At 40.4% G+C, this 15,861-nt stretch overlaps 1 protein-coding gene across 1 annotated transcript in view; it reads left to right on the top strand.

The window, feature by feature from the left end:
• Window positions 1-609: 609 nt before the first annotated feature.
• The window catches only part of LOC108884215 (netrin-G1), a 56,819-nt gene continuing 41,567 nt past the window's right edge, over window positions 610-15,861 (top strand). The window contains exons 1-2 of the mRNA XM_018677969.2: window positions 610-1,227; window positions 5,805-6,457. Of these exons, the coding sequence (XP_018533485.1) occupies window positions 6,212-6,457 (246 nt within the window). The 5' untranslated portion in view covers window positions 610-1,227; window positions 5,805-6,211. The remainder of the gene's footprint in view (window positions 1,228-5,804; window positions 6,458-15,861) is intronic.

Here is a 15,861-nt window from a genome sequence, read left to right on the forward strand (position 1 = left end):
CCCTTTATGGCTCCTGAAATGTGGTAATAAGAACTCTCTGAGTTTGGTTATAGGTCAGATTTGCCTTCATGTACGCGATGTGCCTTATTGCAAGTGTAACACTGTTATTCCGATTTTAGTATGCCGAAGCATTTTTGACAGCTGTGTTTTCCAAATGACATCAGTGCGTTTGGGCTTCAGACTTAGATGCTGTTGTGGAGAGCGATGCAGCCCACCGCTGAGTAATTATCGAGTAACTTTAAATAGAATATTCCACTTAAGTGCCACTGCAAATATGTCTCCGTTTACGAGTCAACCATGAACGGGTTTAGACTTGTGTCCTTCATATAAAAAATGAGAAAACAGATATAGATTTATTTTTTTTTTAGAAATTTCCAAAAGGTAAAATCACTTGCTTTGTTTAATCCTCGAGTTACATTTTAAACACAATATCAGTCCCTGTGGCAAAAACAAGCTCCAGAGGTCCACTCACCTATTAGAATAAACGACTATACAGGAAAGCTAAATATAGCCTATTTGGCGCAGTAACTGGGATTCAACAGCCGCGTAAAAGCAACGGCTGAAGTTGAGATTTACCAACCAGTCAGTATTATCTTTAGGACCCGGCGGAGCGCTCATATGTAACTGGACACAGTGACTCCGTTTGAGGAAGATTGCTTATCTCTCTCCTCCTCTCCCGTCCACAACTCGGCTGAGCTGAGAAATCTATCCAACCTATCCAAACGACCCCCAAGAGTTACTCTCCGCCGGGATGTGTTTTAATACGCGTTGATGGACTTAAATGAATCTGAGACCACTGCGAATCCCCTTAACGGTTACTTGAAGTATTTGTCGTGCGCCATTCCGATGAATGCTGCGCCAAGAGCAGCGCTGCGTAAAGTCGAACAGCTCGTGTGGACACCAGACGATACCTACTCGGCGGCGTCTGTAAGAGCGATAGAAAAGGACTGAATGTGAAAGAGTCCCGGAGTGTTATTTGGAAAAGAAACCTGCTTTAGTGAAACGCAAAAGTTTAAAGAAAAGTTGGGACGAAGAGAAAACGTCGTGCTCTCCAAACGAATGCGCGCTTTCTGCGCATACATCGCTTTAATTAATCCATCTGGTGGGAAATTAGAAGAAATTAGAGAGAAGAAGAATCAGTCAAAGGCATGTGAATATCTTTCTGCAACTACTCTCTTGGTAAATAACTTGTTGAATGAACAGTTCGTCCCAGGAGCACATTTAAATGTGAGTATTGTTGTGTTTCGAGCATTCCGATTGTGCATTTTCCTTTTTGCATATCGTCACCTGTATGATGATGACAATCGTGACTAAATGGACAATAATAGGGTAATAGAGTGGGCTGTTTCATGGGCGGATCGTTAACAGTAATCAGGTTTGAAGTAGATTAAATGAATAAGGAATGAGCGGCTGATATGAAGTAGAATAAAAACACTGCAGTTAATACCCACAGCGTTTGACCATTTCCCTCTTTAATGAGTTTTACTCTGTTGAGGAGACTCTTCTATGATTTGTGAGATGGGAGCTTATAAATCTGAATGTGCATCATATACACTTTATCTAAACCTGCTGTTATTTTCAATGTGCCCCTAGTAGCACCAGACGCTTAATAAACGATATAATGTCACTTTAACCTGTTGCGCAGCAGGTCAGCAAAGTCAGATCTAGGTGTGCCTCGCCTCTGCGCAAAATGTGACCCAGAACATAACGGACAAAGCCTCTCTTAATTATCTAAACTACCGCAAGCTCTGTCAAATTGATTGGTTGCTTTCGCTGTATGACCAGAGGAAATGTAAAATTGTTGGACTTGTGCTTTGGTCTCTGTCCTGGGATTCTGATTGCATGAATGTTACATGTCCTGGATTTTAAATGTTTGCAACATGCTCTGCATTTTTGCATGTTAGTCGTTCAGGAGAAGAACTTTGAATAATGCATGGCGGCAGATTTATGTGGCAGCAGTGTAAGGCTCGCTGGCTGGACTCTACACTGAGGGACCCTCGCGTTGTCACCACATCAACCACATCCTCTCAAGGAAAAAGCTCTTTGCAGGAAAGCACAGCCTGTCTTTGTTGTAAATAGAAAGCTGGGTAATGTGACTTCAGTTGCAGAGGTTAAAGGTGCAGCCCTGGGACATTAATTTCTTGTTTTATGTGCTTACCTATCAAGTGCAGGAAGGCTGCTATTTGAGAAAGAGTGAGACAAAGAAATGGAGAGGGGAGGAAGGGAGAAAGAGCGGGACCGAGAGAATGAATGAGGGACCCAGAGAGAGAGGGAACGAAGGAAAGACAATCAGAAGACAAATATGTGCCAGTACAGACATGGCTCTGTTTGCCAGTTGATCCCACTGTGACTCATATGGAAGGGTTGGTTCTTGGCTCAGAGAACATTGGAAGCATTAACCCATTTATTGTTGCACTCATCAGCCAGCCACAAAGCATCAGTCTGCTCAAACTGGCCATGGATCAGAAGTTATTGGTTGGAAGTCAGCAAAATCAATAAACACAACCAGGCGGTATTGTATGTGTGCACGTCCAAAATCCTGACCAGGTGCTCCACACAGAAAGGCAAGAAAACAAAATAGCAATTGTAGCAGGATAAACCACAGCGGGAGCACCAGTCTCTCCTGTCAGTGCCTCTTTTTGTTTTTATCTTAAAACCAATTAAAGAGTCATGTTGTAATCAGTGATGTCAGTCCATACAGACAGTGTGGAGCATAGTCCTCTATTTCAGCACCATGGACAGCTCCCCTCCACACTGGCCCTGTATGGGAGCCAAGAGGCGATCAGAAAGCCACACTCGGAGACAGAGAGCAAAGCCACACTTTAGCAGGATTACTATAAAATGAATGGAAAACATCCGCCATGGTTTTTAAGAGTCTGGCTGGGATTTTGTAACCAATATAAGCCACAGGCCATGGGCTGCCTGCTGACTTTTAAAACACTCTGCCATGCATGAGCTGCCCAGGGGATGGAATGCAAGCGGACACAAGGGGGTGTTTCAGAGGCTTCAAAAACAAGTGGTGGGAAAGAGACAGAGAGAGAGATAGAGCAAGGAAGAGAGAGGGAGAGAGAGGTGAGGTGAGGTGGTCACCCTAAGCTCGCTCTCTCCCTGCATACGGAAAGCTGCTCAAATATTGATGACTTTTAATATAGAATCTGACCTCATATTTTTCTCAGTGAAATTATGACATTCCCGAGTTTCTCCTTGCATTCTGAGTGCGTATGAGGTGGAGATGCAGGGATAGGGGAAACAAGGGTAGAAGATTATAATTTTGCTGTATATTGCATTTTTAGCTGTGTGTAAAAATCTGATGTTATGAGATATGAACTGGTAACCAGGACAGCACAGAAGAAGATTATGAATCACAGTTAACATAATACAATCATACATGGGATACCTCCTTCAGTGATGTTTAAGAATAAAAGCAGATGACCTGGCTTTCTAAATGGTGTCAGAGCACTTTGTACATGTAAATAATCTCTTCAGGATAACAGAAATTTGAGACATTTTATATTTTAAGCTTTTTTCCTTTTACTGCCACCTTAGCAGTGCTCTGATGCTGAATGATATCTGTCCCCTGAGGTTCACAGAGCATCCCGACACCTTCCTTTCATCTGTGTAGATTTCACTACTCCAGGTGTCCGTGAATTAAAACCAATATTCCCATGCTTAGCTCCATTTGCTGTCGCTTATTAGCTTTGAATGTTCCCTATTAAATAAAAATAAGATAGGCGACCTCCACCACCCTGCCGCTGGTACCTAATTTGACTGCCTTTATAATGAAAGTCAACCTCACTATTATGAAATAGGGTTTTATCTAGCAGGTGTGTGTGTGACTGCATGTGAGCATGTGAGATGAGTGTCCCATCTCACAACGCATTTCTGATCAGGGACTGACATATATATATATTTATGACATTTCATGCACACATGCCCATGAAAGAAATGGCTTATTCGTCACTCAGTGCTCCAGCCCTGTTATCAAATTTGTAATTGGCCTCTTCTCAGGAGTCTTGTTGATTGACATGAGCACATTTAAAGAGCCAAAATTCTTCCCTCTCACTTTTTCTTCCCCGCTAGTTTCTTCCCTTCTCCCACTAGAGGTCTGTCAAATGAAGCCTGCCATCCATACCTCCTGACACGGCTCACTTTGAAGGGTCTGGCGAGTCTGAATAGCAGCGCAGATAATTTCTCTGGCTGAGATGAACATCTTTCATTACAGTTTTGATGTATTCAGGCCTGGAGTCATTTTGTAAAAAAGGGCATTAGGTTGAGAGAGGGAAAGCAGTAATTGCCTTACATGTGGTCAAAACCTATTCAATTTTCAGTCCAAGACAAGATAGCCAAGTTAAAATACTAAATGCTAATGCTTCAACATGTCACCAGGGAGCACAGAAAACTGCCTGCATGTGTGCACACACATGGAGCCACGGCAACTCATTAAGACAAGTTTATGTTTTCCAAATTTTGATCCAAACCTTTGCTGTGTCATACACTAACACTTTTCAGAAAAATCCCTTCATTAATTAATTTGATTTGACTTGATAGCTCCTTGATAAAAATTGTAATCTTTTGCACAAATCCAAAAAATCTCTCTTTCCTCTGAACATAAAAGACTCAATGACTCAAAAGACATGCTTCAAACCCCAGGTTACCTGAAAATTTTTATTTCAGCAGCGACTGTCAGTCACTGGGGGGCAGCTGTAGTCTGAAGGGTAGAGAATAAAGCTGCTGACCGGAAAGTTACCAGTTCAGCTGCATGTATCAGCCGAGGGAATCTAAGCAGAGAAATTGAATGAGTAACACTTTTCCCCCCTAACAAGTGCTGCTGAAGTGCCCTTGAGCAGGGCATTTAACCTCCCGCTGCTTGAGTAGACATTCTGTGTGACCATGATGGTTTTAGATTTTAAAGACTGGGACTGGCGTTAGAATAAATTGAATGTTACACTGCAAACGTGTGGGGGGAAATAGGAACTGGAACTGTACGTTTGTAAAAATTGTGCCGTAAAAAGGCAAAAGGTTAAATTCAAATGTAAGCACATCTCTCTGAACAGCGACTCCTGGGAACACAAACTTCTTTTCACCACGGCAAAACCTCAGGCCATCTGAGCACAGCGACAGTCAACAGTAACTTAACTCCTATTTACAGTGTCATTACTCTGCGTGAGGCAGCTGTATATAGCTGCTCTGTTTTATTTTCCCTCACTACATACAATTTTTACCTGAGACACTGAGATTGTGCGGGTCTCCACTGACTGCTGCCAGGCACCATTACCTGATGAGTTAGGCCATTTGACTGATAGCTTGTGATAGCTCCGAGAAACACACAATCCCTCAAATAGACCATTCCTGTCTCCCAATTTTACTTTAATGTTTCCCAAATGCCTCTGAAGGCATTGGGACAAACACAGCTCCACATTCGGCTATAAAGGAGCAAGAGTCGGAAAAAGCAATAACTTAAATGCAGTGACTTGACACATGGAAATAAGCCTTTTTGTATGAAAATCAAATGGAGATTAGGCTTTGCAGAACAAGCTTGATTTGAATTGTATACAGTGATTTTGGCAGGGTTATTATTGAGGGATACATATAAACAGTGGAATATTGCATTGTGTTTTGTGTGCACATTATATATGTGTGTGTGTGTGTGTGTGGGGTAATAGGCAGTGAGACCCTCTATTTATCCACCTCAATGCCCTTAAACCATGTTACGCCTCTGTTAATATTTTAATACAGTGTTTCAAATGTTTTTGTGTGTGTGATTTGTTTTATTCACCTACTCGTCTTTTTCTCCTGTCCTTTAGGATGCTGCTCTTGGCAAAAAAACACAACTGACAGGAGATCAAGCAAAGGCATCTGACAGCCACTGACTTATGAGGAGTGTCACTCCTCTCTGCTCATCATATCTGACCGTTACTTGACCCTTTCATCAGCGTTCAACACTTGTGAGGGAGCTCACTTGTTGACACACCTCATCAGCCAGGCAGAAGTGGTGGCAATCGAAGATAAAATAACTGAATGGGGGCTAATCGTTACCCGAAGCCGCTGACACAAAAGTAGCAACATGTTGCCACAGTTCCCAAATCCTCCACTACAAAGCTGCAGTTAAGTTAGAAAATTCTCTGTCTTATCATCATTTCTGTGACGAAGCAGCAAAAGACAAAAAAAGAAAAGAAAAATTCCGCAGAAACCATACAAAACAAGATCAACAATGCTTTGGCCCATACTGTTCACTCTGCAAGCTGTCTGCGCCAGTGTGGCACATGCTATGCAACATTACCCGGCGGCCTGGGGACACTATGACGTGTGCAAGTCCCAGATCTATACAGAGGAGGGCCTGGCATGGGACTACATGGCCTGTCAGCCTGAAGCAACCGACATGACAAAGTACCTGCGAGTGGCCCTCGACCCCCCAAATATCACGTGTGGAGATCCGCCAGAAACGTACTGCGCTTTGGTGAGTCGTAACCTCGCCTGTCCCCTGATGGAGATGAATGAGGCTGTAGGCAGGATCTCACAGTATACTGGGTCAGGGATAGAGAGCAGTACATACAAGGCAACACGCTGCTGCTGCAGCAGAGATTAATGTACACACAGGCCCAGTGTGTATTAGGATACAAGTACTAACATGCCGCAGCACACGCATGCTTGACATACACACACAAATGGATACTGACATACATTAATATGCTCAGATCTTAGAGATGCATTTAGAGGATTTAGAGGCAGGTGTGGAGACAGGCAAACACACACATACACAGTGAAAATAATACTACCTAAGACAAAGTCTTGTACTGTATGTGTAGGTGCACATTCACACAGGTATGCAAAAGCATATGTGAAGATGTGCGTGTTGGTCATAGAGACTGACTTACAGTGAACTGACAAATTTATGACCATATCTGACCGGTCTGCTTGAGTCAAATAAAAAGTGTCATCTTTTTCAAAGTATAATATTAATATGAATATATTTCATTCCCTTAAAAGATTTTTGTGTTCTCTTGCAAAAAGCTGCACATAATTGTTGAAATTTAACCTTATTTTTATTCCTCCTGCCCAAAAAGTTCCCACACTCATCTCCTCTGGGGCTCTGTAGAAGAGCAGCCACAGTCAATCTGTGAATTTTTATGAAAATATAGTGATACTGAGATACTAGGTCAGAAATATTGAAATGTTAGATTTCATCACCAAATCCAAACATTCAAAGTACATGAAAATGCACACAGACACATATACAGTACAGTTGTTCAGATAACTGCAGACACACACTCAAACCGCACAAGTAACTGTACACACTCTCACACAGAGAAAGGATCAGTGTTAACAGTGACAAGGTACAGGCACAGTTATTATGCTCTGCATGCTCACTGCAGTGTTCAGCGTCGTGTTTCATTGGCCCTTATCAACTATTATCAACAGTTCAACCCCAGGTTGCATTTGTTTAGAATCACACTCAAAGTAAGAAGCAAGAACCCATAGGCTTTAAAGTGCTTCATTAGAAGTCGTGTGCGTGCCCGCTGAGAGCTCCTGGAAGTAAATATTTACCAATTAAAATGGGCATCTTTAAAAGGAGAGTTTTTATTCTCGCAGCTCCAGATGGCATTGAGACATTTAATGCCACTGTAGGATGAAAAAAGAGCCAGTCTCCAATCGTGTGTGACGTTCTGTGAAGCTTTATATCAAAACAAACTGTGAAACCTTTATCAGCCCAGTAGATTATCCTGAACGCACAACATTAACATAACACAAGGGGCATAAAGAGCCAAATAGAGACAAAAGCGCCAAAGTGGTTGGATGGATATTTCATTTCACTGCAGTAATCGCTGGTACTTAAAGATGCCTTGTCACTATCTTGTCCACGTTTCCCTTTTTATTTGGAGATATCATTTCATAAACAGTACACTGTATACATATTGCTTTAATTATTTTTCATATTTTAACACATTCTCTTTATGGTATTATTTTTCTTTTTCAAAGTATGTTGTGTAATTATTATTACACTTCTGTACAGTATATTTTAAATCATTAGGTAAATTGGTGAATTACTTATCAGTTTTAGGTCAGCTGTCTAAGAAGACTGGTCACTTACTAATCACGTCTCACTGAGTAATGCTTGCTTACCCAGTACTTGTATCACTCTGTGTGGAATTTAATACAGGGGCTAGACACAAAAGATTTGGTCTAACTTTAAAATATTTAGCAATGGTTATAATGCATTAAAGCTGTGATGTTTTGGGAGAGCTAATATACTGGGGCACAATAATGTATCTGTTCTTCTTGATATGGGTGGATGACATATTTATCCTTATTATTCCAGCACTGGGATAATGCCACAATAATAGCTGATGCTGCACAGCCAGTTAAGTGTTGCAGGACTATTCAGCATCTGAGTTTGCTAGAACGTTTGTTTCCATCTTAACAATCAGAACTAATATGGAATTTTTTAACTATGATAGCAGCAGGTTCTAAGGATATTGGTCTGTTGCTTGGTCAGTTCGTCATCAGTTGGTCAGTCCACTACCATGGTACAGACTGAAATATCTCAACAACTACTGGATGGATTTTCATGAAAAAGACATTCATATTCCCCGGACCCCTTCAGTGAACCACTGGATTTCTTTTAGTGCCATTTTTCACTTGTATCCAGTGAAATATATCTACAAAATGCATTGGCACAAAATTTTGCACAGACATTCATGGTTCCCAGACAATGAATCTTAATGACTTTGGTGATCCTTGCACTTTTCATCTAGCATCTCCTTAAGGTTGACATTTGTAATTTTGATTGAAGTGTCTTGATTGGATGGACTGCCATGACATTTGATGAACACATTCATGTTCCCCTCAGGCTAAATTGTAATAACTTTGATGATGCCTTGACATTCTCATCAGCCTCAGCTGTACTTACTATTTAGTGCTAATTAGCAAATGTTAGTATGCTGAGATAAGATCTGGTAAACATTACCTGAGGAACATTAACATTGCCTCTGTGACCATGTTAGCATGTTAACTTCAGGTTGGTTGGCCAAAATCCTCCTCACTGAATCATAAAATGCAGTTTTGTAAATTAAAAAAACAATTCCTTCACCTCACCCCCTGAAAAGTTTTTATAGGTAAGTGTACACAAAGACAGTGATGTAATTCAAAAACTGGTCAAGAATGGAACACTTGACTAATGACTCATATAGCTTCATGGTCAATAAAAAAAAAAAATCCAGTTCCAATTTCATTTAATTAACTAAATGGACAATTTGTATTTCAGACATTGGCATAATCCCTGCAGGTTGAGGAGGTAGAAGAATATTGGCCTGCAATAACAGAACATAATTGATCCTTTTTACCTCATGGGTAGAATCTAGCATTTACAATCTCCATGCCTCCAAACGTTTACAATCAAGCTGTGAATTGACTAGAGTAAAAGATTAGGTGACTTTTCAGATGTCCCTACATCTGACTGCCAGGATGTCTATCACCTCTGACATGAATCTGAGGTCATCATTGTCCAGATGATCAAGAACACAGGCTCCTCCTGCACTCACTTAAATGGCTGTCGTGCATTTGATCTGTTTACGTTCTCAGCTGGCACACAGGCAGACTGACACCAGTGACCTTATCCACCGGTGCTTCCTGAGAGTTTGTTGGAGATGAGAGGAGCATGCAAATGAGCTCTTTTAGCCAATCGCTAAGTTGCCTGCAGTTGTGAGCCCGGTCTAATCAGTTTCCCCAGGAGTTGGTTTGCCTCAAAGTGAATGGTCAAAAAATCCTGGATGGCTCACCCTCCCCCCTCCCTTCCTTTTGCCTTGTGCTTATGATTCCCATCTCTGTCGCTCAAGGGTGTTTTTTTGTCCACACTAAGCTCTGCCAAATATAGTTATGACAGAGTCTGTGCTCATGAAAAAAGCCATTAATCATTCAAGAGTGGATATTTTACATCCTTAAGTTTTGAGGTTGTTTCCTCTTTGGAAGAAATGATTTAGATATCCTTTTGGTTTTGGTCCACATTTCAGGTCTGTTTTCTCTTGAATGTTTAGGACATGTGATAAAGACAGTCCAGGATAAACAGTGTCTAGGACAGGTGTTCTGCATCAGGGAGTTAGCCCTGTTTTTATTTTTAGCTGCAGACCTTCAGGGGTTCTTCAAAATGTGTTGGTATTAAGGCTGTTCTCCTGTGGTGCACTGTGGCACTGTCACTCACTATTATTCGACACCAGTTTAGGGTCTCTAGCAGGCAGTCTGCTAGCTAAAACTGGTTTTATTGTGTATAATTGCATAGTTGTAATGCATATACTATAATTTAAGAGAGTAATGACAAGGTTGTATTAATTCATACATTGAGTCTTGTTATTACTTTTCCACATTTGTATAAAATTTCTTAGTTATGCTTCCTGTTTTAATTAATGGAGAAAAGACATTTTTAATATTCAGCATTAACACAAATTATCTAATTAGACCCATTTGAATGGTCGTAGGCGAGAAAATTATTACACTATTGCACCACATGGACCCTAATGAACAAGAGCTGTTAATGCAGAAGAATGCCCTGCTGAAAGACATCTGCATCTAAAACCTCTCATAATCATTTTTGATATGGTTAACAGACACAAGAGTGTTTTTAATTACGGCACTTCTCTCCGTCTCTAAAGTCCAAATCAGGTTGGCTTTGGTGGATTTAATGGCAAAAGTGGCAGGCCGTTACATCGTCTTCATTGAGAGGTTTAATTTTCATGCAGTTCAGACTTAAACCAAATCGTTTATAGTTGCCAAGTAATGGGCATGGACATGTTTATTCCACAAAAAATAAATAAGCATGTAGCAGATGGCTGCCATGAGGTCTCAAAATGTTCAGAATCTGAATATGCTGGGTAAATAAATTCTGTTTTGTAAAACAGACCACCCTGTCAAACATTTCTAACTGCGACTCTCATGGTGGAGTAGTGTTTGGATTAGTGCCCTACTGATTAGAGAACTTTTCACCCAGTGGTTTGGTGGTTTGGAACATAGAAGGGAAAATCTTGGAGGAAGAAGTTGAGAGACTCTCTGTTCTCCCACAGCATCTTCACTGATCTGGCTCTTGATCTAAATGAATGAATGTGAGCTTTGAGTCAGGTGTCATTGCTGCCACCATGCTTGTTCATCTGCATCATGTTGCCAATTGTATAAACATTTGTGAGACTGATTCAGTAATGGCGTTTATTCCAGTTACTCTGAGTCTAACTGGGTAGATTTTTGTAATTCCTCTGAACTTTATTCAGTTCTCTCAGAATGGATGAAAGGAGCTGTGGCTGCCAGTTCACCACACGGCCCCCTTGGAGGCTTAGGGAGGAAAGACGAGACGAGAGCTCCCACTAAGCTGCTCGGAGACTGCCACGTTATTGACAGTCAATGCAGCAGAGTTATCTTTGCTGGCAATGACGGGAGCCATTGTGAACTTTCAATCTGTGTCTTACATGCCCACAAGAACTGACATAATAGACTTTAGAAAGAGAAATAGATTATAGACTAGAGCGTAACCTTTGCTGCATAGGCTGCGAGGTCATGAACAGAAATAGTGAATCTGCAGAATGGCAAGTGCTTCAACTCTGTTGCCTACAAAATATGTTTAGAAACTACTAACTTGCTTTGCTAGTTATATTTTGGAGAAAATGTAATTGCTACCTGGGCTAAGGTCACTGGCAAAATTTCTTTCCAGTCTCAGAAAGTTCTGGAAATGTAACATAACACAGAGTTTTGTGTCCTGTGTCCCACATTGTCGCTGGGTTAAAGCTGTAACACCTGGCTGAAGTCAGGGAAAGGTTGCAGTCAGGTTTTCAGCATTCAACTGAGACAACCATCCATAGGTATCTTAAAGCTGCACTAATCAATATTGTCAGCAAAGGAAAAATAGATATATTTCCAATATTTTTTCTCAGGAGTGGAGGAGACCAAACCAGAATTGAAAGGAGAGGAAATATGAGACCAAAGCATGACTCCAATTAAATTCTAACATTACTCTGTCTCTGCTGAACGTGCAAAAAGGCATCTATTAGCTAACGTGTTTAAGTGTAACGTAATGCTTTGTCAGTGCTGTGATTACAGCTAGTTTCCCTGCCCCAAAATGGCCCCAAAAAAATCAGTTAATACAGGTTTACGCTTTAAATTCTTCAAGCTGCTTACACAAACATACAAACCTGCTGAATCATTTTATGCAAAATGGGAGTGACAATGAATTGACAGTGAGAAACTTGCAGATGCATTTGATGTAAAATGTCTGCAGTCTGCATGACATTTCCTACAAAATGTATAGAATATTTGCATAAGAACATAACAGGGTTGAGTGATTAGCCCTGAAAAGACTAAAACTGAGGATTGATCACCTCTTCATCCAACTGCCTAACCTCTCCTTGTGAGCCTATGGCTATGTTCAGAATCACTCTCTTGTTCAACCATTCTATTATACTTCTGGTATAATACACACTCAGTAGTTATCTGCATAGAGGGCAGTAAATTGAGATAATTTTTGCATCCACATCATAGAATTTGGCATATTATAACTTGAGATTGTTAGCAGAGAGTACTTTTTTGTTATTTTTTTTACACTGTTTAGTGCATACATTTCAGACTTCACTACTCAAAAAAATATATAAAAATAGTTATCTCGCTATGAGTGCACTATCTAGTAAACAGGACACAGTTTATGTCTGTGCTCAAACAGATTTTAGCATCAATATCATGAAGAGGGTGTCAATTTCTAGTTGCTGAAATAACAAAGCAGTTCAGAGGTCAAACCTGAACTGCCATTGCCCCTCTTTGATCTCTGTACCCTTCTTTCTTTGGGGGGAAATTCACTCATCCATATATTTGTTTGGAGACAGGGAACAGTTGGAGCGTTTAGCTTCCCGTCACCCCAGTGCCCTTGACTCTGTTCTGAACTGGCCCTGCCCAGCACATCATCACTGCACCACTGCGTACTAAGACACCGAGATGACATGCAACATGTCCCCTGACTCCAGGAGAGGGGGGGAGTCATCATTTATTCTTTCACTTGCCTGCCACCTCTTTTGTCTCCTGGCTTTTTAATTTCCCTGTCCCTTGTTTTCTGTCAGCTGATGATGCATAATATCCATGCCTTGTTTGAACATGTGGAGCTTGGATGCTCCATATAAGATGAACGTTTGACAGATAGAGATATGTCTGCATTATTCCCTGGGATCTGTGACAGGTTAATTCTTAGAGGGTTGTAAATACAAAGACAGATGAATAATGCATGGAGATATAAAAGAAAGTGATGGGCTTGGTGGTTCGACTAGACAGAATCTTTCCGGACAGCTTAACATTTGAATGCATGTTTGCTGTCTGAAATGGAGCGCATATAACTGTATGCGTAAGTGCTTCATTCTTTTTATATTTTTTTCCAAAGCAGACATAATACTTGAAAAGCCAGTTTTGAATGTTTTTACGTAGGTATATGTAGGACTATTGCTTTCTCAGCAAAATGATAATAATTGCAGTTTTCCTTTTGTTGCCCATAAGCTAAAATTACAAGAGCATCAGACTGTCTTGTACTAATGCTAATGCTGTTTGAAACCCACATGCATTCTCTCACCCATTCAAGTTCCCTGTTATCTGTACTGGAAACAGAAAGCTTTATAAACAGTTCTAATTCTGTAAAGTTCTCATTTTGCATTCTATACTTGTCTACTTTCACTGACATATGATGGAACCAAGCTGCTTGGCATGGCAGACTGTCAAACCTTGATGTTCTTTCATATCATGTTTGCCCACTGTGTTTGATATGAAGTGAAAATGTGACACTTTTCCACTTAACACAGCTGGCATCATGGCACATTTGATTTAGAAAAACGCAGGGAGTAGATTTTCTCAGAACAATCTGAAGACATGGTATAATCATTATTACATGGTCAAGTAATGCCACAGCCCACAGAATTTTATTGTAAGTCAGTATGATCATAAGTGTGTCAGGATGAACTGCGTGGAATCATGTATTTCACAGTACAGGACATCTATAGTACTCAGGGTCTCCCATTCAGTTTTTATGAAATGTAATATCACGATTTTAGTCATGCTAGGTCAGTCCATCACTTTGGTCCAGGCTGAAATATTATCAAGCAATAGATTTGAAATCCTGTTAAACCGGTTGCTCAGTGACAATGGTAAACGTATCCTGGGTTGACTGCACATGCATCTGCCTTATGTCTTTGTCCGTTTTCACTCTGATGAAGACGCAGTAGTGTTGAAAAGGTCTGTTTACACTATCAGAAGCAGCAAATTAATCAGTGTGCTCCAGTGCCTATGTTTGCTGTCCTTGACCTGGGAAACACCTGAATCAGAGAATCATTTTGCATTATGTCAACAACTATTTGATGCATTTGCAATTTTGTACAGCTATTCATAGTCCCCAGAGAATGAATCCTACCGATGTTGATAGTGCCACCATGAAGCTGACATTTGTGATTCAGAGATTAATATCTCAACAGCTATCATATGTACTGCCAAAACAGATATTTTTGGTCCCCAGAGGATAGTTTCTATTAATTTTGGTTCTTCATTGAAATATCTGGACACCCATCACATGGACTGCTGTGAAATCAGTTCATACATTCAAGGTCTCCAGAAGATGAACTGTAATAACTTTGACCTCCTGACTTTTCATCTTGTGCCATTATCTGGTCACAATTTAATTTTATCCAATACTTTGGTTTATGAACAGATACCTGCCAAACTAATGACATCCCCATCAGCCTCAGATGTACTTTCTGTTTAGCACCAACTAGAAAATGCTCACATGCTAACACACTAAACCAACAGCTAGCATGGTAAAAAAAAAATTATAGCTGCTAGCATTATTATTAGGATCTGTCTGACTCAGCTCAGTAGGTAATTGACTGAGCCCCTTGCCTGTTCCCCTTCACAGTAGTTAATGAGAGTATCTTATCACAGTATCAGAAAATCTTTTTTACAGGTTGGGAAAAGAAGTAATTACCTTATGGACATGCTTTACCCAAAGCATTGAGTCAAGAGTAGCTAGTTTAAAGTTCGTGTTAACCAGCTGGACTTGTCTCATCAATGGCTGTGATTGGACTGATCCATTAGATATATGGGTGCAACGAAGACAAACACATGGCATCTTGTGGATATTATATATTGAATTAAATATTGTGAAATACAGTTTTGTAGATTTCAGAATTGTATTTGTGAGCCCAGCCTTATCATTAGAGCATGCTATTACATGCTATTCAAGAGTCAGCTTAGCTCAGTTAGTTAGTAATGAAAAGCTGCATGTGGCACAAAGAATTGTAATTAACGTATAGATTAAATCTTACAGTACAGAAAATTGGGACACATTTGGACAGCTGCAATTTTGCACAAAAAGTTTGCCTAACCTACCACATTTACATTTGAAATAAAATCCCTACTTCTTATCTCCTTTCAGATTCAACATCAACAAACTTTACATAAGATATTAAATCTTCTTTGTTCCCTTTAGGTTTGAAATTTAAAGCAGGGTGACAAAGACGAATCTCGTTAGCATTTACTGGGCCATGCTTGAGGACCCAAATTGCAGGAGATAAGATGGTATTTTGGAATGATTCAAAGGAAATCCTCTTACCTCTTGATATGACTCAGCTTCCTTTCGTCCCATAGTTCAGCCTCATTTAACTAATTTGCTGCAGACTTACATGCCAACGCATTTTTGCCGCTTCCCTGGCAATGGCATAGTGCAAGATTTAATGTTTCATTGGTGAATCACCGTGTTTGTCTTACACCTCACTACGCAGGAAACAATGTTATTTCAATGTGTGTGGTGCCTGTCAATACCAACAAGACCAGTAGTTCTTAGAGAGCAACAATCATTCAGAGCTT

This window comes from Lates calcarifer, linkage group LG4 (assembly GCF_001640805.2).
Source record: "Lates calcarifer isolate ASB-BC8 linkage group LG4, TLL_Latcal_v3, whole genome shotgun sequence".
NCBI lineage: Eukaryota > Metazoa > Chordata > Actinopteri > Centropomidae > Lates > Lates calcarifer.